The 24,330-nt window shown below is 47.3% G+C and overlaps 1 protein-coding gene across 1 annotated transcript; it reads left to right on the top strand.

Annotated features, from left to right (window-relative positions):
* On the top strand, window positions 1–22,372 carry LOC121291648 (vesicle-trafficking protein SEC22b-like). The gene is made up of 5 exons (XM_041213123.1): window positions 1–205; window positions 12,280–12,389; window positions 14,839–14,999; window positions 17,281–17,427; window positions 22,088–22,372. Exons 1-5 carry the CDS (start codon window positions 11–13, stop codon window positions 22,234–22,236), a joined length of 762 nt encoding a protein of 253 aa, XP_041069057.1. The 5' UTR covers window positions 1–10; the 3' UTR covers window positions 22,237–22,372.
* The last annotated feature ends 1,958 nt before the right edge of the window (window positions 22,373–24,330 follow it).

The raw sequence follows: 24,330 nt of genomic DNA, 5'->3' as shown, positions 1-24,330 counted from the left end.
GCAGCGCAGAATGAGCCACGTCACTCAAAAGCGGTGCCACATCCCCGGGACTCTTACCTTTGCAGCAGCCCCCGAGTTGGTGCGCTCTGTCTGTCTGTCTCTCCGCGTTAAAAAAAAAACAAAAAGAGAGATGATCCTGATGACTATGATCGCCCGGGTGGCGGACGGGCTGCCCCTTGCCGCCTCCATGCAGGAGAACGAGCAGGTAACAAGCAGCAGAGGAGGAGAGAGAGAGAGCGAGAGCGAGATTGAGACCCTTTCCCCAGCTTCTACTGTGTTATTGGGGCATTGGAGTAGAAGTAACAGGGTTTACAGCAGCAGGTATTTACTCAACATGCACACACTCACCTAGGCTCTCGGGTAGAAGCATTTTGGCTTCAGGCCTTTTTCCCTTTGCAGGGTTCCATAGTTATAATTGATGGTATAATTGATCAACTTCCCCCCCCACCCCCGCCCCCCAACCTCAGTTTGCATTCTCTGCTGTTTGACTGTCCGCCTTCAAGTCTCCTTGGAAGGGAGTGGGTGATAGTGCCTGTGTTGCCAAGAATATGCCATTCTCTGCCACCTGGGAGCTTTCAGGTGGGTCACGCCCTTTGTTGCACTTGCACCGAGCAAAACAGTCTGCCAGCTGTGGGTTGCCAGTTTGTAGGAGACCAGTACTTTTTGAAGTGTATTCATCGTTGTAGTGCACAAGATGTGGCAGCCAGTTTGCACACAGCAAGCTCCCACAACCAGCACTGTGTTAATGACTGTATAATTTGTTGCTTTTTGGCGGTGTTGATAGAGGGATAAATATTGACCAGGACACTGGCGATAGCTCGCCTGCCCTGCTTTAAAATAGTGCCTTGGTATTTTGTGTGCCAACTGGAGAGGGCAGATAGGGCCCACAGGCCCCAAAAGATGGCACTTCAGGTAGTGCAACGCTCCCTCAGTACTGCACTGGAGTGTTAGCCAAGATTATGTACTCGGGACCCTGGAGTGGGGACTCAAACCCACAACTTTGTAACTCTAACCATATCAGGCAGGAGGCAAGCTCTCTTTATTTACGACGTGGAAGTGTCTCTGCAACTGTGAGTCACCTGCATTGCAACGCAGAAAACCTGTGGCGTTGAGTATTCTGAGACCCTTTCTCACCTTCCCCCTCCCCCTCCTCACTGATAGGACCTCCCAGGCAGTTGGGTGACTTAATGGAATATAATGGGTGCACCGAGTGCAGGTTTGTACCCTTACTGGTGACATTGCCATTGAGCTAACTGGCTGAGAAATTGGCAACGATTGCGGTGAGATTGCTAATCGTTGAAGGAGGATTCACTATCTGTCAGGGTTCTGTCTCTTGCTGCCAATTGTGATATTTGCTGGCAGCAAACATTAGGCATGTTAAAGCACTTGTCAAATTGCCCATGACTTTTGTGAGTGCAGTCAGACATTTAGGATGGATTTGAAGTGGTGACCACATCTTGCATTCAGACAATGGCTACAATTTCATAGTTGGGATTTGTGATATCTGATTTACCTTATGATAAGCTGCCTGAACCCCTCGACTAGATTCCAGTCTGTAACTCACTCCTGGGTATCAATTATTTTATATAGAAACCATCTGAGCCCTTCAATTAGATTCCAGTCTGTAACTCACTCCCAGGTATCCATTATTCTATATATAAACCAGCTAAACCCTTCGATTAGATTTCAGTATGTAACTTGCTCCCGGGTATCCATTCCTCTATAAACCATCTGAACCCCTTGATTAGATTGCAGTCTGTAACTTGCTCCTGGTTATCCATTCCTTTATATGAAAACCATCTGAACCTTTCAATTAGATTTCAGTGAAACAGTGAATCCTGCAGTCAGGTGAAAAGGGAAAGAGCCAGTCCACAGTATGGGTCCAAGATCCACACTCACCCAGGTTCCAGTCCCATGACAGTGCCGTGCTCTCTTAAGGGGCCTCCGGCCCAAATGTCAACAAACTGCCTTCATCACCCCTCACCTCCAATACCTCCATATCATTTGTACCCACTACTTCGTAAAGAATGAGCGAATATAGTGCTGGTGTGGTGGTACAAATGTCAGTTCTATGACAGGAGGACTGCACGGTGTCCAAGTGAGACACTTTCCTTGGGGTGTAGGAGCAAGAGAAGGCAATTCGGCCCATCTGTTTGCTTCGCCATTCAGTTGGACCAAAGCTGATCTGTGACTCAAACCCATTTACCTGTCTCTGTCCCTAGATACCCTTAACCAACAAAAATCTATCCCTCACAATTTTGAAAGCTCCAGTTGACTTGACTGCATCCCAGAGTGTTTGAAGGGGTTGCTATATAGTGGATGCATTGGTGATCATTTTCCAAAATTCCATTGATTCTGGAATGGTTCCTGAAGATTGGAAGACTCATAGGCGTCTACAGCACAGAAGGAGGCCATTTGGCCCATCCTGTGCACACCCGTCCACAAAGATCGGACAACACTAATCCCATTTTCTAGTGCTTGGCCCATAGCCCTCGAGGCTATAGCAACACAAGTGAATATCTAGATACTTCTTAAATGTTACGAGAGTTTCTGACTCAACCACCCTTTCAGGCAGTGAGTTCCAGACTCCCACCACCCTCTGGGTGAAAAAATTTCTCCTCAACTCCCCTCTTTGCCTTCTACCTCTTACCTTAAATCTATAACCTCTGGTTATTGACCCCTCTACTAGTGGAAAAAGTGCCTTCTTACCCACCCTCTCTATGCCCCTCATAATCGTATACACCTCTATCAGGTTCCCTCTCAACCTTTGTTGCTCCAAGGAAGATAACCCCAGCCTATCCAATCTTTCCTCATAGCTCAGACCCTCCAGTCCAGGCAACATCCTGGTAAATCTCCTCTGCACCCTCTCTAGTGCAATCACATCCTCCCTATAATGTAGTGACCAGAACTGCACACAGTACTCCGTTTGTGGCCGAACCAGCATAACTCCCTGCTCTTGTATTCTATGCCTCGGCTAATAAAGGCAAGTATCCCATATGCCTTCTTAACCACCTTATCTACCTGCCCTGCTACCTTCAGTGATCTATTGATATGCACACCAAGGTAGCAAATGTCACCCCACTATTTAAGAAGGGAGGGAGAGAGAAAACAGGGAACTACAGTCCTGTTAGCCTTACATCAGTAGTAGGGAAAATGCTAGAATCTATTATAAAGGATGTGATAAATGGATACTTGGATAATCATGATCATAGTCAGCATGGATTTGCGAATGGGAAATCATGTTTGATGAACTTGTAAGAGTTTTTTGAGGATGTTACTAACAAAATTGATAAAGGAGAGTTGGTGGATATAGTATACTTGGATTTTTAGAAGGTCTTTGATCTCCACAGGAGGTTGGTTAGCAAAATAAAAGCACATGGGATAGGAGGTAACATACTGACATGGATTAAGGATTGGCTAACAGGCAGAAAACAGAGAGTAGCATTTACTGGTCATTCTCGCATTAGCAGGCTGTGACGAGTGGGGTACCACAAGGATTAGCATTTGGGCCCCAGCTGTTCACAATATATATCAATGATTTGGATGTGGGAATCAAATGTAATATTTCCAAGTTTGCAGATGACACAAAGCTAGGTGGGAATGTGTGTTGTGAGGAAGATGTAAAGCGGCTACAGGAGGATTTGGACAGACTTAATGAGTGGGTAAGAGCATGGCAGATGGCATATGATGTGGAAAAATGTGAGGTTATCCACTTTGGTGGAAGGAACAGATGTGCAGAGTATTTCCTAAATGGTAAGAGATTAGAAAGCGTACATGTATAAAGAGACCTTGGTGTCCTTGTCCATAAGTCACTGAGAGCTAACATGTAGGTGCAGAAAGCTATTAGGAAGGCTAATGGTGTGTTAGCCTTTATCACAAGAGGATTTGAGTACAGGAGTAGTGAAGTCTTGCTTCAATTGTATAGAAGCTTGGTTAGACCGTACTGTGTGCAGTTTTGGTCCCCTCACCTCAGAAAGAATATTATTGCCATAGAGGGAGTGCAACGAAGGCTCACCAGACTTGTTCCGGGGATGGCGGGACTGTCTCATAAAGAGAGATCAGGGAAACTGGGCCTGTATTCTCTGGAGTTTCGAAGAATGAGAGGTGATCTCATTGAAACCTATTTATAGGAATAGACAGGGTAGATGCAGGTAAGATGTTTCCCCTGGGAGCCTGTAGACGTATTGTACTTGGATTTCTAGAAGGCATTTGATAAGTTGCCACATCAAGATTATTAGAGAAAATAAAAGCGCACGGTATAGGGGGTAACATATTAGCATGGATAGAAGATTGGCTGGCTGGCAGAAAGCAGAGAGTGTGTGTAGTGGGTCTTTTTCTGATTGGCAGGATGTGATGAGTGGAGTCTCACAGGGGTCTGTACTGGAGCCTCAACTTTTTACGATTTACATCAATGACTTAGATGAGGGGAGTGAAGACGTGGTAGTTAACTTTGCAGATGACACAAAGATAGGTAGGAAGGTGTGTTGTGAAGAGGACATGAGGATGTTGCAGATGGATATAGATAGGTTGAGTGAGTGGGCAAAGGTCTGGCAAATGGAGTTTAATGTGAGGAAAATGTGAAGTTGTTCACTTTGGCAGAAAGAACAAAAAAGCAGAGTATTACTTAAATAGAGAATGGCTGCATAATTCTGAGGTGCAGAGGGATCGAAGTGTTCTAGCACATGAGTCACAAAGTTAGTATGCAGGTACAGCAAGTAATTAAGAAGGCTGAGGGAATGCTATCCTTTATTATGAGAAGGATTGAACATAAAAGTAAGGATGTTACGCTTCAGTTACACAGGGCGTTGGTGAGACCGCACCTCGAATCCTGTGTGTAGTTTTGGTCTCTTTATTTAAGGAAGGATGTTAATGCGATGGAGTGGTTCAGAGGAGGTTTACTAGATTGAAACCTGGAATGAGTGGGTTGTCTGATGAGGAAAGGTTGGACAGATTGGGCTTGTTTCCACAGGAGTTTAGAAGAGCGAGGGGTGATTTGATTGAAGTATACAAGGAATACTTCCTTTCCTCTAGAATGGATGTTTCATCTTGTGGGTGAGTCCAGAACTTGGGGGCACTGTTTTACAATTAGGGGTCACCATTTTAGGACAGGGATGAGGAGAATTTTTTTCTCCCAGAGAGTTGTGCGACTTTGGAATTCTCTGCTTCAGATGGTGCTGGAGGCGGGGTCATTGAATATTTTTAAGGTAGAGTTAGATAGATTCTTGTTAGGCAAGAGAATCAAAGGTTATTGGGGTTAAATGGGAATATGGGAATCAAAACACAGTCAGATCAGCCATGATCTTATTGAATGGCGGAGCAGACTCGAGGGGCCGAATGGTCTACTCCTTTTCCTATTTCTTATGTTCTTATGTTCAAAATAAGGGAAAGCCACTTAGAACCGGGATGATGAGAAAGTTCTTTACTCAGAGGGTTATGAATCTTAGGAATTCTCTACCTCAGAGGGCCATGGAAGCTTAGTCATTGAGTGTGTTTAAGGTAGAGATTGATAGATTCCTGATTAACAATAGAGTAAAGGGTTATGTGGGTAAAAGGCATTGAAGTGTTCGATCAGCCATGATGGTATTGAATTCGACTGGCTGAATGGCCTTCTCCTGTTCCTATGTTCCTTTGACTCCTGCATCTGTCAATTTTGGGGGAGAGAGTTCCTGATTTCCACTACCTTTTGTTTGAAGCAATGATATATTCAAGGCTGAGTTAGACAGATTGTTGATTGATAAAGGAGTTGAGGGTTATGGGGGACAGGAACGAATGTGGCATTAAGGCCACAATCAGATCAGCCATGATTTTATTGAATGGCGGAGCAGGCTCGATGGGCTGAATGGCCCTACTCCTCCTATTTCACATGATCTTCCTGATATCCCTCCTGAATGGCACAGCTCCAGTTTTAAGAGAATGCCCCTTGTTCTTGATTTACCCCATGAGCAGAAATAGCATCTCTGCATTCTACCTCATATGGTCCTATAAGTATATTCAAGGCTGAGGTGAACAGATTTTTAATCAGTGAGGGAATCAAAGGTTATGGGGAAAAGGCAGGAAAGTGGAGTTGAGGATTATCAGATCAGCCATTGATCTCATTGAATGGCGGAGCAGGCTCAATGGGCCGAATGACCTACTTCTGCTCCTATGTCTTAAGGTCTTACCCTATTCTTCTTCTTGAGTTCTCTGTCAGAAGGTCGGTCTGACCCATGTCGCTGCCACCTCCACCATGGGTTGGGAGAAGGAGCCAGGTCCCAAACCCACCCAGCTGAGGCAGGGATCGAACCCATGCCATCCGTACCGATCTGATCCACACTGGTCCTCCAGCCAACTGGCCCAGCCCAAGGAGCCTGAGTTGCTGTAGCCCGTAGCTATGGATAGTGATGGGAGAGGCTCCAGTTTCTTTCCATCACATGGCTGACCTGGAATCTCTCCCACTCTTACCAACTGCCATTGGCATGCGTTGGAAGGATTTACAAGTTTATCCCCAACCAGTTTGGCTGCGTTATGAATGCCCCTTTCTCGGGCATCGAGTCCCGAGGCGGGACTTGAACCTGGAACTTCTGACTGGGAGGCAGGGATGTTATCCACTGCGCCACAAAACCTCCTCACTGCCTGCCCTTTTATTCAGAAGAAGCTTCTTAACCCGAAGAATGGCGAGAAAGTGGGAATTGCTACCAAGGAAGTGGTTCAATAGTATAGACGCATCTAAGGGCAAACTGGACGAGTATAGGAAGGAGAAGGGAATAGAGGATTAGGATGGTAGATTTAAATGAGGAAAGACGGGAGGAGGCTCAAGTGGAGTATAAATGCCAGTATGGACTGGTTGGGCCGAAGGGCCTGTTTCTGTGCTCTATATCCCTTGCAATCCAATGTAAAGCCCCTTTTTAAAATTTTAAACACTGGACTAATAGGCCCACTAAAAATTTCTTGTGTATACAAAATATTTTAATCCAAGTGTGAAGAGAGAACTGGAGCCAGCATCACCTAAGAGCACTTCAACACCATGTCTGTAATGAAGATACTTAACTGTAATAGGATTAGATGGGCTCTCAGACCAGTTTCTTTGTGGGCCTTACTGCGGGGGTTTTGAAATCAGTTCATAGCAACAATTACTGCTTGAAAAGGGCGAGTGTTTTAACAAAATATTTTAGAGAATCAGTATTAATATGCCTTCCTCTGTGGAATGATTTAAGAAGCTCCCTTTCCACAGGTTCTGATCATTCGAGATGTTGGCAAATCATTTAAATACAACCAGAAAATGCATTTAAAGTTGGTAAATCACCCCGGTGCTATTAGTTTTCACTGTAAGCAGCACTGGTCCAAAAAGCAGCTTAATTGTAGGGAAGGCACAATTGCTATCAATTTGAAGCAGGAGAGGGTGGTGATAAGTAATTTTGAGCAGTGTTTGTTGAGGTTAATGACGGTGCTGTGATATAGGCCCAGAAAAAAATATGGAGTGGTATAATTAATGGCAAGGCTCACTTACTGCACAATTTCCCAGTCTCTCTGCATAGAGAGGAGCGTAGGAACAGGAGGAGGCCATTCAGCCCCTCAAGCCTGTTCCACCAGTCAAGAAGGTCATGGCTGACCTGTGCCATTTTGGCAGAGTCAGTTCCCAGGAAAGCCTAGGCTGCCGTTCCATGTATTGGAATGGTGCAGGAGACGAAAGAGGCAGAGGTTAAAGTGGGATCGGGACTGGGACCATGGAGGCAGAGCAAAAGTGATGAATCACCAGTCACAGTCACGCTGTGCCAACCCTTCAGGATAGCCCTGGAGTCACTGAGAGATGAACATTAATCTCCTGGACACTGCTACCAGCAACACCCAGGAAAAAAGTCAAGGACATTTAAAGGAAAAAAGGTATTTTTTGCATTCTCTTTTTGTATATCTGAGAAAAATATTGGAGATGGTGAAAAATGGCTGTTTTAATGGTTGGGCCTGCAGGGAGTCATGTGACGAAACCTCTTGGCGTGGCTTCAGTCAGAGTTGGCAACCCTGTGGAGGTGTTCAGGGGAGCAGCCACCTAGTCTCTGTCTACAGTGTGGAGGAGACCCCCTACCAGCGGTGCGTAGAGTACAGCAGCTTAAAGGAAGGACAAGGGAAATGCTGTGTCACCTGGAGGAGTGTTCGGGCCCCCAGGCAGTGTTGCGGGTGGAGATAAATGAGACCCGGTGTTGCATCTCCCATCAACGAGGCAGTTGTTGTATTGTCAGGTGTGAGGGGAGGGCAGCAGGAAGTGGAAATTTTGGAAGAATGAGCAAGGGTGTTAAGGAGGGACTGTTCCCACTGGAAGGTGGGCGGAATGGAAATCCTCTTTGAGAATTTGGGTGGGGTTGGAACGGTATATTGGCCTGGCAGATATAGAGGTGACTAGAGTGGAAGATGAGGATGAGGGGAGGCAGTATCTACAGCCAATGGATATCTATCTTAGTTTTCATACACCATGGGCCATAATAAATATTTCTGATATTGGGGCTTCTTTATATGCTCCTGAACAATCAAGAGTCCCTCTTGCTTCAAGTTTCTCATTTTCCAAACACTACCTTTCAACCTCTTGTAATTTTATCATTAGTTATGCTAGAGCTGCTTCTCTTGTAGTCATCGGTGGCTCAGTGGGTAGCACTCTTGCCTTTGAATCAGAAGGTTGTGAGTTCAAGTCCCACTGTAGACACTTCATATCAAATATAGTCTGACATTCCTACTGTTGGAATGTTGCACTGTCGGAGGGTCAGCACTGAGGGAGAGCTGCGCTGTCGGAGGGTCAGCACTGAGGGAGAGCTGCGCTGTCGGAGGGTCAGCACTGAGGGAGAGCTGCGCTGTCGGAGGGTCAGCACTGAGGGAGAGCTGCGCTGTCGGAGGGTCAGCAGTGAGGGAGAGCTGCGCTGTCGGAGGGTCAGCACTGAGGGAGAGCTGCACTGTCGGAGGTGCCATCTTTCGGATAGGACATTAAACTGAGGCTGTCTTCCCTCTCAGACGAAGGCAAAAGATCCTGTGGCACAATTTCACAATGGCGAATGTTTATTCCTCAACCAACATCGCCAGAACAGATGATCTGGCCATTATCACGTTGTTTGTGGGAGTTTGCTGTGAGCAAATTAGCTGCAGAGTTTCCTACATCACAACAGTGACTACACTTCAAAAAGTACTTCATTGGCTGTACAGCACATGGAGGATGCTCTGAGGTAGTGAAAGGCTCTGTGTGAATACAAATCTTTTTGTCCCTCCAAAGATGTGGTCCTCAAACACTTCTGCACCTGGCACCCGCCCCCCTCCACACACACACACACACACACACACACACACGTAAACCTTATTTAAAGCCAACTTTATTAACTGATTAAAGCAAGATAAAAGCAAAACACTGCGAATGCTGGAAACCTCAAACAAAAACTGATTAACTGATTGCCTTCCACGATAACTCATCCTTTACCCAGCACCTCAGACTACCACTGCTTACCCTGCCCAGCCTTCACTTCCTTCCAGAATCAAGCGTGCCCCTACTTGCGCAGAACTCGCATGATATATTGTCTCTCTCTGTCCTTCCTGACCGTGCTGTGTTCTGAATTGTAAGCATTGACCCTTTAGCTGATGCGGCAATAAAGAAAAACATCACCAACCAAGGGAGCAAAGGGCGATCAGATTGTGGGTCCAGTCAGAAAGCCAGTAAACAGCCTTCTACTCCCTCGTGCTGTTTAAGTGTTCTCCTATATTGGAGCTTCAATAAAAAAAAAATGAACAGCTGACTGGAAACATTTTAAGGCAGACATGAACTGACATTGATTGAGGATTGTGAGAATCTATTATATCATCACTGTCAATGTTCACAGCAAAAGATGATATAGAGTAATGAATACCCAGGAGTGAATTACAGACTGGAATCTAATCATGTTGTACCTGCTCCAGGACTGTTTGATGGGACAGTGCAGAGGGAGATTTACTCTGTATCTGAACCATGTTGTACCTGTCCAGGCAGTGTTTGATGGGACAGTGCAGAGGGAGATTTACTCTGTATCTGAACCATGTTGTACCTGTCCAGGGAGTGTTTGATGGGACAGTGCAGAGGGAGATTTACTCTGTATCTGAACCATGTTGTACCTGCTCCAGGAGTGTTTGATGGGACAGTGCAGAGGGAGATTTACTCTGTATCTGAACCATGTTGTACCTGTCCAGGCAGTGTTTGATGGGACAGTGCAGAGGGAGATTTACTCTGTATCTAACCTGTGCTGTACCTGTCCAGGGAGTGTTTGATGGGACAGTGCAGAGGGAGATTTACTCTGTATCTGAACCATGTTGTACCTGCTCCAGGAGTGTTTGATGGGACAGTGCAGAGGGAGATTTACTCTGTATCTGAACCATGTTGTACCTGTCCAGGCAGTGTTTGATGGGACAGTGTAGAGGGAGATTTACTCTGTATCTGAACCATGTTGTACCTGTCCAGGGAGTGTTTGATGGGACAGTGCAGAGGGAGATTTACTCTGTATCTGAACCATGTTGTACCTGTCCAGGGAGTGTTTGATGGGACAGTGCAGAGGGAGATTTACTCTGTATCTGAACCATGTTGTACCTGTCCAGGGAGTGTTTGATGGGACAGTGTAGAGGGAGATTTACTCTGTATCTGAACCATGTTGTACCTGTCCAGGGAGTGTTTGATGGGACAGTGTAGAGGGAGATTTACTCTGTATCTGAACCATGTTGTACCTGTCCAGGGAGTGTTTGATGGGACAGTATAGAGGGAGTTTTACTCTGTATCTAACCTGTGCTGTACCTGTCCTGGGAGTGTTTGATGGGGACAGTGTAGAGGGAGATTTACTCGGTATGTGAACCATGTTGTACCTGTCCTGGGAGTGTTTGATGGGACAGTGCAGAGGGAGATTTGCTCTGTATCTAAACCATGTTGTACCTGTCCTGCGAGTGTTTGAAAGGGACAGAATGGAGGGAGCTTTATTCTGTATCTAACTCCTGCTGTCCCTGACTTTGTAGTGCTTTACATTGGCATTGGATCTCTGAAATGTGAACAGTCAGCTTCAAAATGATACCCCTGATGAATCTGATTGAATTTTATAATTATGTAACACAGAAGGCTGATGAGAGGAACGCGGTGGATGTTGTCTATATGGATTTTAAACCGTTTGACAAAGTACCACATAAAAGGCTGGTTAACAAAATTAAGGCTCATAGATTAGGAAGATTAGCGTCCAGTTGGATAAAAAATTAGCTTAAGGACATAAAACAGTGAGTTGCGGTAAATGGTTATTTTTCGGTCTGGAGGATTGTAGAGAGTGGTGTTTCCCAAGAGTCACTACTAGGGCCACTGTTTTCTTTTGAGATGTATAATGAATGACTTGGATGTTGGAAAACAGTAACATTTCAAAATTTGCTGATGTGACCAAACTTGGAGATGTGTTTACAGCGAGGATGATATGAATCGACTATAACAGGACAATGCTAGGCTAGTAGAATGGGCAAGCAGGTGGCAGATGGAATTTAATACAGAGAAGTATGAGTAGATGCATTTTGGCAGAAGGGATGCAGAGTGGTAAGTTAAACATAATGACATGGTTCTAAAGAGTGTACAGGGACAGAGGGACCTGGGATTTCATGTGCAGAGATCTTTGAAGGTGATGGGACATATTGAAGGGGTGTTCAACAGAGCATATGGGATCTTGGGCCTCATGAATAGAGGTGTTGAGTACATAAGGAAGGAAGATCTGCTGAAACTTCATCAACTTCTGGTTTGAACCACAACCGAAGTATCGCATCCATTTCTGGTCACCACCTCACTTTAGGAAGGATGTGAGGGTTTTTGGGAGGAGAGTCACAAGGATGGTTCCAGGGATCGGTGGCATTTTAATGTCAAGGTTAGGTTGGAGATGCTGGGGTTGGGCAAAGGAGGTTGAGGGTAGATTTGATAGAGGTGTATTAAGATTATGACAGGTTTAGATAAGGCAGAAAAAGAAAAGCTGTTCCCATTACGGAACAAGGATTGGGGGACACAGAGTTAAGGTTTTGGGGAAGAGATGCAGAGGGTGATGTGAGGAAGAACGTTTTTATGGGGCACATGGAACTCACTGCCCACGAGGGTAGTGAAGGCGGAGACATTGAATGATTTCAAAAGGAATTTGGATGGGCAATTGAGGGCAATAGGCTCCCAGGGCCTATGGGATTGGTGCAAGGGAGTAGGACAGACTGGGTTGGTCTACAGCTGGGCCAGCATTGATTGAATGGGCCAAATGGACCCCTGTACCGGAATGACTCTATGCCTGATGTTGTTTGTTACAGTCGGGCCGGAATCTACAGGAATATCAAAACCAGGCCAAGCAGCTCTTCCGGAAGCTGACGGAACATTCTCCGACACGATGCACCCTGGAGACGGGACTTCTGATGTTTCAGTATGTGGCACCGATCAGGTTTATTGATTGTATGTGAGATCGGAGCTAGGTTTGCCAGCAATGTTACTGTTTAAGTGTTTGCCTCAACTCCCTGGTGCCCCCTACCATCAGCAACTCCTTTTCCAGGTGGTTTGAGTAAATTAATGTCCTGAAGATGTGAGATTCAGTGAGTGAGTTAGGGTGCAGGAGGGACAACGATCGATGGGTGAGTTAGGGCGCAGGAGGGTCGAGGGGTGAGTTAGGGTGGGGGGGTTGAGGGGTGAGTCAGGGTGCAGGAGAGATGAGGGTCGATGGGTGAGTTAGGGTGCAGGATGGGCCGGGGGTGGGGGGTTGAGTTAGGGTAGAGGGAGGGACTAAGGGTGACGCAACGATGGTAAAGGCTGAGTTGTTCAAATCCCAGAGGGAAACTTGAAGCGACTGGCAGAACCCATTTTTGCAATTTGTATATTCCGAGATGCTGACTTGAATTCAGGACCACCGAGTTTATTAATTTAACAACAAACTAAATTCATACACCTGGCTACAAATTACTACTATAATAACTTTTTAACAAATCCCCAAATTAATCACCCCCAGGTAAATCTCCACTGAGGTAACAGTAACCCATAGTTTTAAATAGACACTGGGCAAAACACATTTGACCTTACGAATTCTGAATAAGGTTCCTTTGCAAGTTGGTTGGAGGCATACAGGCTGATTAGGTCTTAAATGCCTCTACCTTACGCACACCAACTCCTTCCTTTTTACACCCAGCTTTCCCTTTGAATGTAAACTTTCCATTGTATCACTAGATCTTTTGAACTTCAGCTCTTCTAACAATCAAACCCCTTTCAGAGCACCAATTTTATTAGTAAGCTGAAAAAAATAAACCCATTGTTTGACTTCTTCTAGCTAGGTGCAAGATTTTATCTGCAGTCTTGAGTGGTTTATTCAACATATGCAAATGAACACTTTACCTTGCTGTTCTGCTTACTGTTAACGTAGTTAACATCTCAAAACTACTGTACATCAAAGCACCCAGACTAGCTGGCTTTAATCCAATTAAGACACACACACACTCTCCCCAGACACAGACCCCCCCACCAGAATTCTATTTTAAAAAATAATTTCCAATAACATTATACACATTAGTATCTCCTCATGATAGGGTGGGGTGAGGGCTGAGGGGTGAGTTAGGGTGCAGGGTGGTCGAGGGGTGACAGCAGCCGGGGAAGCAGTTAGAATTCGATGTCAAGGTGGACAATCCTTCAGCTGACATGGTCTGAATGGTTGTGATGCCACCGGGAATGGATCCCTCAGGCAATGAGTTCAGCGTATGGGTCCGGCTTGGAGGGCTCTCAGTCACAACTTGAGCTGCTCCTCATGTTCCACTTGCCGAGCGAGCGGCCACATCTTCTCTGGCCCGTCCTCAAATGGTTGAAGGTTGTCCAGACATTCCGTGGAAGGTTGAAAGCTGGGGCCTTGCTACTCGGGTCAGTTACCAGGCTGTGGAGTCAGCCAGGAAGTGTGCCATTGAGAAGTGGGGCTGTCTTCAGTTTGTAGGATGTAGAGTTGGAGCTATAGGATTTCAGGCTGGTGGGTGGGGTGTTATTTTTAGGCCCTGTGTGGTAGTGCTTTGTTAGCTGACAGCCGGTGGTGTTCTTTGAGGAGAATGCTTTCCCTATGGACATCAGGATAATCAATATGTGCTAGCACAGGAAGCCACAGGACTTGTGCTGGTCTCAGTCTTCTAGAAATAGGCCTCATGACTTCCCAGAGGTGGACATGTTATTTTTATTTATTTGTTCATGGGATGCAGGCCTCGTTGGCGAGGCTGGCATTTGTTGCCCATCCCTAATTGCCCTTGGACTGAGTGGCTTGCTAGGCCATTTCGGAGGGCGGTTAAGAGTCAACCACATCGCTGTGGGCGCGGAGTCACAGGTAGGCCAGACCGGGTAAGGACAGCAGATTTCCTTCCCTCAAGGGCATTAGTGAACGAAATGGGTTTTTAACAATAATCGGTGGTAGTTTCATGGACACCAGTCCAGAGACTTGCTTTCAATTCCTGATTTATTGATTGGATTTAAGTTCCACCATCTGCTGTGGTGGGATTTGAACCCATTTTCCCAGAACTCGAACCTGGGCCTCTGGATCACTAGTCCAGTGATATTCCGCCATCTTCCCCCATAGATATGGTTTATGTGGAGGCTCCTGAGCCAGGTTGAGCAGCAGTGCTGTGCTGTTGGGTAGACCAGGGCGAGGGAAGCAATGTATGTTGTGTTGGCTCTGCTCCCCCAGATGGTACCCACTAGCCTCCGTATGAGATTCACTCTCGCCTTGGCCTCGACTCCAGTGTCCTGGGGGTGTTCACCAGACTTCAACCCACAATGCCCATTACTCACCCGCAAATTCCAGTATCCACGCAAACTGTCGGGCCATTTCAATGGGATCTTTCTGTGTACGCCGGCAGCTACCTGATAGACCGAGGCGTCTGCTACCTGGTGCTGTGCGAGGGGAACTACTCCAAGAAGATGGCCTATGCCTTTCTGGATGACCTGCAGGCGGAGTTCAGCGAGCTCTACATTAAGAAGGTGGCCACCGTCTCCAGGCCCTACGTTTTCATCGAATTCGGTAAGAAATTCGGGAAGAAATGGTGAAAACCGGGGGCGGGTGGGGGAGGTGGGGGTGTGGGATGCGGCCTTTTAGCGTGGGATGGGGGGGTGCGGGGTAGGATCCGAGGCGTCGGTCAGCTTGGAGAGCTCCCGATGCGCAGGACCTGCGCACTTACACGCTCAATTACCTGTAACATTACAAAGGATCCAAATTTTGGTCTTGCACAATTTAACACACATTCCCAGAAAAATTAACGCTATTTCTGACTGACACCAAGTTTCCAATCACCGGACTTTTTTCACTTTAAAGGCAAACTTAACAGTCACTTGATAGTCCAGAGAGACGAGGCATGCTGTCGAAATGTTTTGCCTTGCACTCATCGGGACAGACGCAAGGTTGGCAAATGCCAACTAAAGCAAGGGGGAGCATTAGTTCCCTGGTGCAGTCTCCACAGCAACACCTCTACCAATCAGAGCAGACTTGCCAATCAGCTTCCCTCTTGTCACGTGGTACAAATTGTTGCTTCCTTTGAAATTTGGCATTCTTGAATTTGTCCTGATGAGTGCCAGGTGAAAAGTTTTGGCGGCATGTCTCTTCCCCTCCCACCCCTCCCCCTCGCTTGGATGTTTAATGGTCATGCTCACCCCTGTGTGTTTTGATGGAGGGCTTCAGGGAGAAGTGTATTAAACTCGGACATGCTTGCGTCTGTGGTTGAATGTCCTACCATCACTCATTCCCCCGGCTCCTAGGGGAGCAGGGCCACCTGGATGAGGTCCCAGCTAGTTCACTCGTACCAGGAGTCGGAGCTGTCGGGAGAGAGAGGAGGGGCAGAGAATTCTTAAAGTTTTGCTCTGGTTTAAAGGAAACCTGACATAGCAGTGACAGTTCGAGCTGTGATGTATTTGCTGAGTTGGTGTTGGTTTTCCCTGGTGCCAGTGCGTCAACCAAAGAAAAAGTCTCGCAAGACCGGTTACCAGGGCGACAGCTCAGTTGGAAGAAAAATCAACAGCGGTGATTGATTGTTAATTGGTCTCCGAGCTGCGTTGTAATTGAGATCAGTTCATGTCTGGGTCACAGTGACTTAAACAAGCCTAACCCCCTAGGCCGCCGTGCCAAGTTAAGGAATGACATGCATTTATACAGTGCCTCTCTCAACCTCTGATGTCCCAAAGCACATTACAGGCAAGGAAGTATTTTTGCAGGCCAGTCACTGCTCTAATAAAGGAAAGGCAGCAAGCTCCGGCAGGCTGCAGTGTCAAAATGACCAGACCTATTGCTTTTTTCTTTGGAGGCAAGTTGAGGATAAATTGCAGCCAGGGCCTGGGAAGATTTCCCTCTGTTCTACTTTAAAGTAGTGCCGTGGGAACTTTTAGACCCACCCGAGAGGGCAAACGAGACCTCAGCTTGCTGTCTCATCTGAAATTTGGCATCTTTTGACAGCGCAGTGCTCCCTCAGTACTGCCCCTCGGCGCCGCCCCTCGGACAGCGCGGCGCTCCCTTGGCGCCGCCCCTCGGACAGCGCGGCGCTCCCTCGGCGCCGCCCCTCGGACAGCGCGGCGCTCCCTCGGCGCCGCCCCTCGGACAGCGCGGCGCTCCCTCGGCGCCGCCCCTCGGACAGCGCGGCGCTCCCTCGGCGCCGCCCCTCGGACAGCGCGGCGCTCCCTCGGCGCCGCCCCTCGGACAGCGCGGCGCTCCCTCGGCGCCGCCCCTCGGACAGCGCGGCGCTCCCTCGGCGCCGCCCCTCGGACAGCGCGGCGCTCCCTCGGCGCCGCCCCTCGGACAGCGCGGCGCTCCCTCGGCGCCGCCCCTCGGACAGCGCGGCGCTCCCTCGGCGCCGCCCCTCGGACAGCGCGGCACTCCATCACTACTGCATTAGCACGATGACCTTGATTTGGTGCTCTAGCCTCTGGAGTCTGATTTGACCCCTGAACTCCCTGACTCAGCAAGGCTGACCCCTACGTGGGAGGAGCTATTATCGTTGCCTTCCTGGTGAAATCAGTGAAACTAAAGTAGAGACAGGATCGAGCTTGGAAAAGCCTGGTTCAAATGTGGCTCAGTACAGCCCCTGTCAGCCAGTTCTGTATCCACTGACCAGAGCCATCAACCCTCTCACCGACAACCGATTGGCACAGTTGGTGACCTTTTGCCGAATTGTTGAGGTTGGCAGTGTCGTGGTCAGTTTGTCAGCACCTGTTTCGCCCGCAGAGGGTGCAGGCATTGCTTGTGTTCCTGTTGGCCCTCACCAGATTTTTATTGTCACCTCTTTCTCTGTCTCCCCTCGCTCCCCCGCGCCCTGCAGACACCTACATTCAGAAGCTGAAGAAGTCGTACAGTGACTCGTGGTCCCGACGCAAACTGGGCTCCATTAACAGCGAGCTTCACGATGTCCAGAGGATTATGGTGACCAACATCGAGGAGGTACTGCAGCGAGGGGAGGCGCTCTCGGGTGAGTGGCAGGTGGCTGCAGGTTGGCATTGGCCAGAGGGTCAGAATCCAGAGGGGCACGGCTGTAAGATTAATGGCTGCAAAACCAGAGGGGAGGTGGCGAGAGTTCGTTTGCGCAGTGATGTGTTATTGTGATGTGGCCTGAAGGTGCAGTGGGAGCAGGTCCAATCATAACTTTAAGATGGGCTTGGGATAAATACTCGAGGAAGAAAAAGGACTGCTGGGTGATGGGAAATGACTGGGGCTAATTGGATCGCTCTTTCCAGGGGCCAGCACGGACAGGATGGGCTGAACAGTCTCCGTATGTGCTGTTTGGTTCTGTGCTGACTAGAGGTTGAGGGAAGGGGTGGAGTGAGTAATGGAGTGGAGGGGGATGGGGGCGATAGGCTGAATTTGGAAATATAGCCCTGAGCTCTGTGCATTGAATGTCCCTTCATTGTCTCCTCCTGTTCCCCAGTGTAATTGGATTTTAGTAGCTTTCTATCAGCTCGGTTCTGCAGTTATTAGGCTGCCCGAATTAGAAGCTGTGTGACTGAGCGTGCCTCGAGTTGTTGTCTCATCCTGTGTGATATGTTTGGGGAGCTATGCTAATTTGACAAAGTGTCACGGAGTCATTTATGGCACAGAAGGGAGGCCATTTTGCCCTTCGAGCTCTCCATGGAGAAATCCAGAGTGTCCCATCCCCTGCTGTGTGTCCCCTCCACCACCACGCACCCCCCACCACCACGCCCCCCCAACACCCCTCCAAGTGCGTTCCTGATTTGACATCTCCAATCCTGCCCTCTGTCTGGACACATTGTGCCTCCTCTGGCTCTCCATTCTGGTGCATATTTTTGCCTTTATATGCGAGAGTCGCTGGCAAGTCCAGCATTTGTTGCCCATCCCTAATTGCCCTTGAGAAGGTGGTGATGAGCTGCCGCCCTGAACCATGGCAGTCCCTGCGGTGTAGGTACACCCACAGCGCTGTCAGGGAGGGAGTTCCAGCGCTTTGACCCAGCGACAGTGAAGGAACAGCGATAGTTCTATGTTGGGATAGAGGGCAACTCACAGCTGGTGGTGTTCCTTAGCATTACATAAGATATATGGCACAGAAACAGGCCCTTCAGCCCAACCAGTCCATACCGGTGTTTATGCTCCACTCAAGCCTCCTCCCACCTTTCCTCATCTAACTCTACCATCATAACCTCTTAATCCCTTCTCCCTCATGTGCTTGTCCAGTCTCCCCTTAAACGCATTTGGACTATTTGCTTCAACCAGTCCCTGTAGTAGTGAGGTACTTATCACACTGAAGAAGCGTCCTTTGAACCGTAGAAATGTAATGGCACAGAAAGAGCCCATTCAGCCCATCATGTCAGTGCTGGCTGCGGAGGAAAAATTAAAACACCAGCCGTCCATTCTAACCCCATCTTCCAGCACCTGGTCCGTAGCCTCGAAGGTTACAGCACTTTGGATGCAGATCCAGGTACATTTTTAATGCCTCAGGTTTTCTGCCTCCACCACCAAACCAGGCAGTGAATTCCAAACACCCACCATCCTCTGAGTGAGGAAGTTCCTCTTCGTGTCCCCTCTGATCCTTCTACCAATCACCTTAAATCTGTGCCCCTGCTAATTGATCCCTTTCTTGGGAAAACAAGATAACCCTGTTGACCCTATCCAGGCCCCTCACAATCTTGTGCGCCTCAATCAGGCCACCCCTCAGCCTCCTCAGTTCCAAGGAAAACAACCCCAGCCTATCCAATCTTTCCCTAAAACTGCAATTTTCCAGCCCTGGCAACGGTCTTGTAAATCTCCTTTCCAGAGGCAATTATGTCCTTCCTGTGATGTGGTGCCCAGAACGGTACAAAAAATTCCAGCTGTGGCCTAACCAGCTCTGTCATTACATCCCTGCTTTTGTGTTCTACACCTCGCCCAGTAAAGGAAAGGATTCCATATGCTTTCTTGACCACCTTGTCCACCTCTCCTGCCACCATCAGGTAGCTGTGGACATGCACTTCAAGGTCTCTCACTTCCCCGACCACTCTCAATACCCTCACATTTATTGTGCATTTCCTAGCTTTGTTTGCCCTCCCCAATGTATTACCTCACACATTTCTGGATTGAATTCCATTTGCCACTTCTCCGCCCACTCAACCAAACCATTGATATATTCTGGAGACAACGGCTATCTCCTTCACTATCAACTACACGGCCAATTTTCGTGTCATCTGCAAATTTCCCATCATGGCCTCTCATATTTAAGCCCAAGTCCAAGACCCAACACTGAGCCCTTTGGATCGCCGCTGGAAACTGTTTTCCATTCGCAAAAACATCTGTCGGTCATTACCCTTTGTTTCCTGTCACTGAACCAAATTTTGGATCCAACTTTCCACCTTCCCCTGTATCCCAAGAGATCTTACTTTCCTGACAGTCTGCCATGTGGGACCTTGTCAAATGCCTTACTGAAATCCATGTAGACAACATTCACTGCAGTACTCTCATCAATCCTCCTTGTTACTTCCTCAAAAAAATTCTATTAAGTTAGTAAGATGTGACCTTGTCTCACAAAACCATGCTGACTATCCCTGATCAATCGGTGTCTTTCTAAGTGGCCATTTATCCTCTCTCTCAGAATTGATTCCAATAATTTTCCCACCATTGAGGTCAGACTGACTGGCCTATAATTTTCTTGCCGATCCCTCGCACCCGTTTTTAATAATGGTACAATGTTCGCAAACCTCCAATCCTCTGGGATCTCACCTGTATCTAGTGAGGATTGGAAAATGATCCTCGGAGCATCTGCTATTTCCTACCTGACTTCCTTCATCAGCCTGAGATGCAATCCATCTGGCCCTGGTGATTTATCCATCTTCAAAGATGCCAGTCCCTCCAGTACTTCCTATCTCACTATGCTTATTGTATCCAATATTTCACACTCCTCCTCTTTAACTAGAATGCCTGCATCATCCCTCTCCTTAGTGAAGACAGAGACAAAGAACTCATTGAGAACCCTGCCCACATCTGCTGCATCCACCCACAAGTTACCATGTACATCTCTGGTAGGCCTTACCTTTTCCTTAGTTATTCTCTTGCTCTTAAAGTACTGGTAAAACATTTTTGGGTTTTCTTTGATTTTACCTATCAATATTTTTTCATATCATCTCTTTCCTTTCCTAATTACTTTTTTTTTTACTTCATCCCTGTATTTTCTATACTCCTCTCGGCTTTCTACAGTATAAGTTTTTCGCAACTGCCATAAGCTTTCTTTCTGCTTTGTCTTACCCTGTATGCTTCTGGATAACCAGGAGGCTCTCGATCTGACAGTACCGCCCTTTTCCTTTGTGCGGACATGTCTACACTGTGCCCGCGGCGTCTTGCTTTTGAATGCCTCCCACTGGCCTGCCACTCGTTTCCCTTCAAGTAGCTGTAATCAGTCCACTTGCACCAGATCATCTCCCAGCTTTGTAAAAATTCGTTGTTCCCAATTCTCTACCCCCTGTGCAAGTTTGAATTTGCAAGAGGTGAGTGGGGAGACGGTACCATTTGTCAGCAGGCCTGGCCTTTAGATTTTTACCTTGAATTTGCTTGCTTATCTTTTACAATACATATATTCTGCAATAGGCTAACAAGACCCAGACTAATGCTCTGCTTGGGTGGGGGGGTGACCGACCCTGCTTTGTGACAGCCCTTTGGCTCATGGAGAGGGCTCCCTGATGGCAAGCAGTATTCTGCAGCTGTGGCGCAGTAGCTGGATGGTACCTCGGCTGATCTCAGGCTTATCGGGCCTTCGAGGGTGCCTCAACCCAGAGGCAACCTCTTCTCCTTTCTGCAGCCTCAGCAGGGGCCACTGCCCAGGCTGCTCGCCCTCTGACTGAGGCCAGCAGCTCTAGGAGTTTGGCCGCCGCCCTCAATTGGATGCCAGTTCTGTTAGCGGCCTCTTAATTGCCTGTGACTGGTAAACTGATGCCCAGGGTCCCGTGGTGCGCCAGGCTTTAATAAAATTTCAGCCCATGTCTGTATATCCAGGCAGGCAATGTGCCAGGTAGCATGAGGGGTTAATTATTTCTGTCCCGTGGAAAAACCCCTGTGGGGTGGAGGTAGAGTCAGTCAGCACAATACCAGTTTCAAACCTGTTTCTTAATCGATGTAAAACAAGAGCTTGGAAATGATCCCACTCTCCAGTGTGGCCTCTCACTTCGCTTCTTCACGTCGACCCCAACTACACGCACCTCACCCCAGGCCCCTTGTTCACAATCCGGTTCCTGAGGCATGTACTCAATCCCAAGCCCTTGCTCCTGGTTCCATGTGCCTATTCTGAGGTTTTCCTCCCAGTTCCTTAAGTCCAATCACCGGCATAGTCCCAGCTTTCCCATACCTGATCCTGGATTCCGCTCCCATCTCCTTATTCCTGATCTCAGCCTCCGCTCCCATCTCATTGTTCCTGATCCCAGCCTCTGCTCCTGTCTTCTTGTTCCTGATCCCAGCCTCCATTCCCTGCTCCTTGTAGCTGAGGGGGTCATTCTTAGTAGCCTCTTGAGCCACCACCTGACCTTTGACCTCTACCTGCCACACTTGGTGACGTAAGTATTGACCGAACCCATTTGTTTGATGAAGGCTGGCAGCAGGGATGCGGGAACGAGCATGTTTTGAGCCTCCTCCCATTCTAATCTTTCTTTCTTCTTCAGCCCTGAACACCAAAGCGAGTAACCTGTCCAGCCTGTCCAAGAAATACCAGCATGATGCCAAAGAGCTCAACTCCAGGTCACGCTTCACCAAGGTGGCAGCCACTGGCATCTGCCTCTTCATGGTGATGCTTTACTTTTGGTGGTTGTGACCGGCATCACTCAAGATGGGTGGACGGACACGGCGGCAACTCTGGAACCAAGTAACATGGACCTTTTAACCGGGAAAGTTCTGGAACACTAACAAACTGTACCGTCGACTGACAATGTAAAAATGACTCTATTGTACAATCCTGGTTGCTCGTCTTTTGTGGGCATTTTTCGTCATTGCCCAGATGAGGGGTGTTGGTGCTAGGGGATGGAACACAACCAATTACATAACACCAAGTGTTGGCATCAAACACTCCCAGGGCAGGTACAGCACAAGTTAGATACAGTGAAAGCCTCCCTCTACACTATCCTATTAAACACCCCCAGGGCAGCATGGGTTAGATGTAGAATAAAACTCCCTCTACACTGTCCTATCAAACAATCCCAGGATAGGTACAACACAGGTTAGATGCACAGTAAAGCTCCCTCTGCACTGTTAGGACCGCAGCTGATGTTATTTGCTGAGCAAGCCACATTCCAGAGGGAAACTTGTCTTATTGATCATAACCTTTTTTTTGATATTCTGAAAATGAGGGGAAAACTACTGATCCCAGAAGCATAGAATCCCAGTAACACTTTTAGGATTTTAAAGTTAAAAGATTTATTAACGGGAAGGTAAAAAAAAAACTTAAGCACACAAGATTAACATTACACAGTTAAATAGTCTTACAAAACATTCCCCCAAAACAACCCACTTGGTTAGAATACACAATTAAACTACTTGGCAACAGCTCCCTTAAAGATTTTAACCATGAAAACCCAGCGATATTAACCAAGGCAAAGCATTCTGCTACTTTAATAAACTATAACACGTGACTTCTCTCCCCCTTCGGTGGAACCGAAGAAAGTTCAGAAACGGACTGTTTTCCGAAAACAAAAACCTTTCTGGTTTGAACTGGATGGCTACTTCAAACTCACTACTTTTCTCAGCACAGAACTGGTAACAGTGCCAACACAGCTCAGCTGAACATCTTTCCTTAAATATCCTTTTCCCCATTGATCTTAGACTCCATTTTTCTAAGCACCTCTTTGAACTCAATTTTCCCAAAATATAAAAATCTTGAATGTTTTCCGATTGCATCCACTTAAGGGTCAAATAACCTCCCCTTCTTTACCAATGAAACCTTTGTAAGTTTTAAAAGTCCCTTGTCACTTCTAAACTCCCTTTGAAACTTAACAACTGAGAAGTCAAGTTCCTACCTGTCACCTAATGCAAATTTTAAACTCAACCTATTTACTCATACATTCAACTTCACCATAGCCTCTTGTTACAAATGCATGCACCTATCTCTTTACCGTTCATCTCTGTGCTCCCACAGACAAGCTGTCTTTATTAACCTTTCCCCAGTTTAATAACACACACACACACATACCCACAGCCTTCTTCACAAAATGCTACCATATCCCAAAAATATTTTTTAAATTACTTCTGTCTTCAGCCCATCAAACATTCCCAGGGCAAGTAAAGCCCATGTTAGACACAGAGTAAAGCTTCCTCTACACTCTATTATATACTCTCAGGTCAGGTACAACATGGGTTAGATACAGAACAAAACTCCCTCTACACTGTCCCACTAAGCACTCTCAGGTCAGGTACAGCACAGGTTCTGTCCAGTTGGGAAGACACCATTTCAGGAAGATGGGAATCAGCCTCGAACTGTATCAGATGGAACCTGTGCCCTCTTCTTGGTCCCCATGCTGATTTGTGCTTGTTCTTAGATTTGGTAACCAATAGCAGTCTCATGAAACAGTGCTCATTATTTGTAATTTTAATTTTTAAAAAATCAGCTCTCCCTCTTTTAAAATTGGATTTTCTTTTTTTTAAAATAAAAAAGCCTTCTGCAAAATCGGTTCATGTTGAGCTGCTCCCAACTCTTCCACCTGTCCATTACAACCCCGTCCCCATCCTGCTCATCAGCTAGAAGCCGGATTACGCTCCGGACCTGGTCTTGGGTGACAGTTCTTAAGGATTGGGGTTCGCTGTCTGCCTTATTTCATTCCCTTCTCGCTACCCATGACACGGTGACTCGGAGATTCTCTCAGGTCCGCACAGGGTATTGGCAACTGACCAGACTAGGGAAGACTTGGTACAAAAT

The sequence above is a fragment of the Carcharodon carcharias genome, chromosome 19, assembly GCF_017639515.1.
Source record: "Carcharodon carcharias isolate sCarCar2 chromosome 19, sCarCar2.pri, whole genome shotgun sequence".
NCBI lineage: Eukaryota > Metazoa > Chordata > Chondrichthyes > Lamniformes > Lamnidae > Carcharodon > Carcharodon carcharias.
The sequence above is the reverse complement of the archived record's forward strand: the minus strand, read 5'-3'. Positions and strand labels throughout refer to the sequence as shown.

What these genes read in the sequence shown, in the direction of transcription:
- LOC121291648 (XM_041213123.1), top strand. Translation starts at nt 11, where the DNA reads ATGAGCCACGTCACTCAAAAGCGGTGCCACATCCCCGGGACTCTTACC. An exon ending in CCATGCAGGAGAACGAGCAG is followed by an intron (nt 206 to 12,279) that starts GTAACAAGCAGC and finishes TGTTTGTTACAG; the next exon opens with TCGGGCCGGAATCTACAGGA. An exon ending in CTACGTTTTCATCGAATTCG is followed by an intron (nt 15,000 to 17,280) that starts GTAAGAAATTCG and finishes CGCGCCCTGCAG; the next exon opens with ACACCTACATTCAGAAGCTG.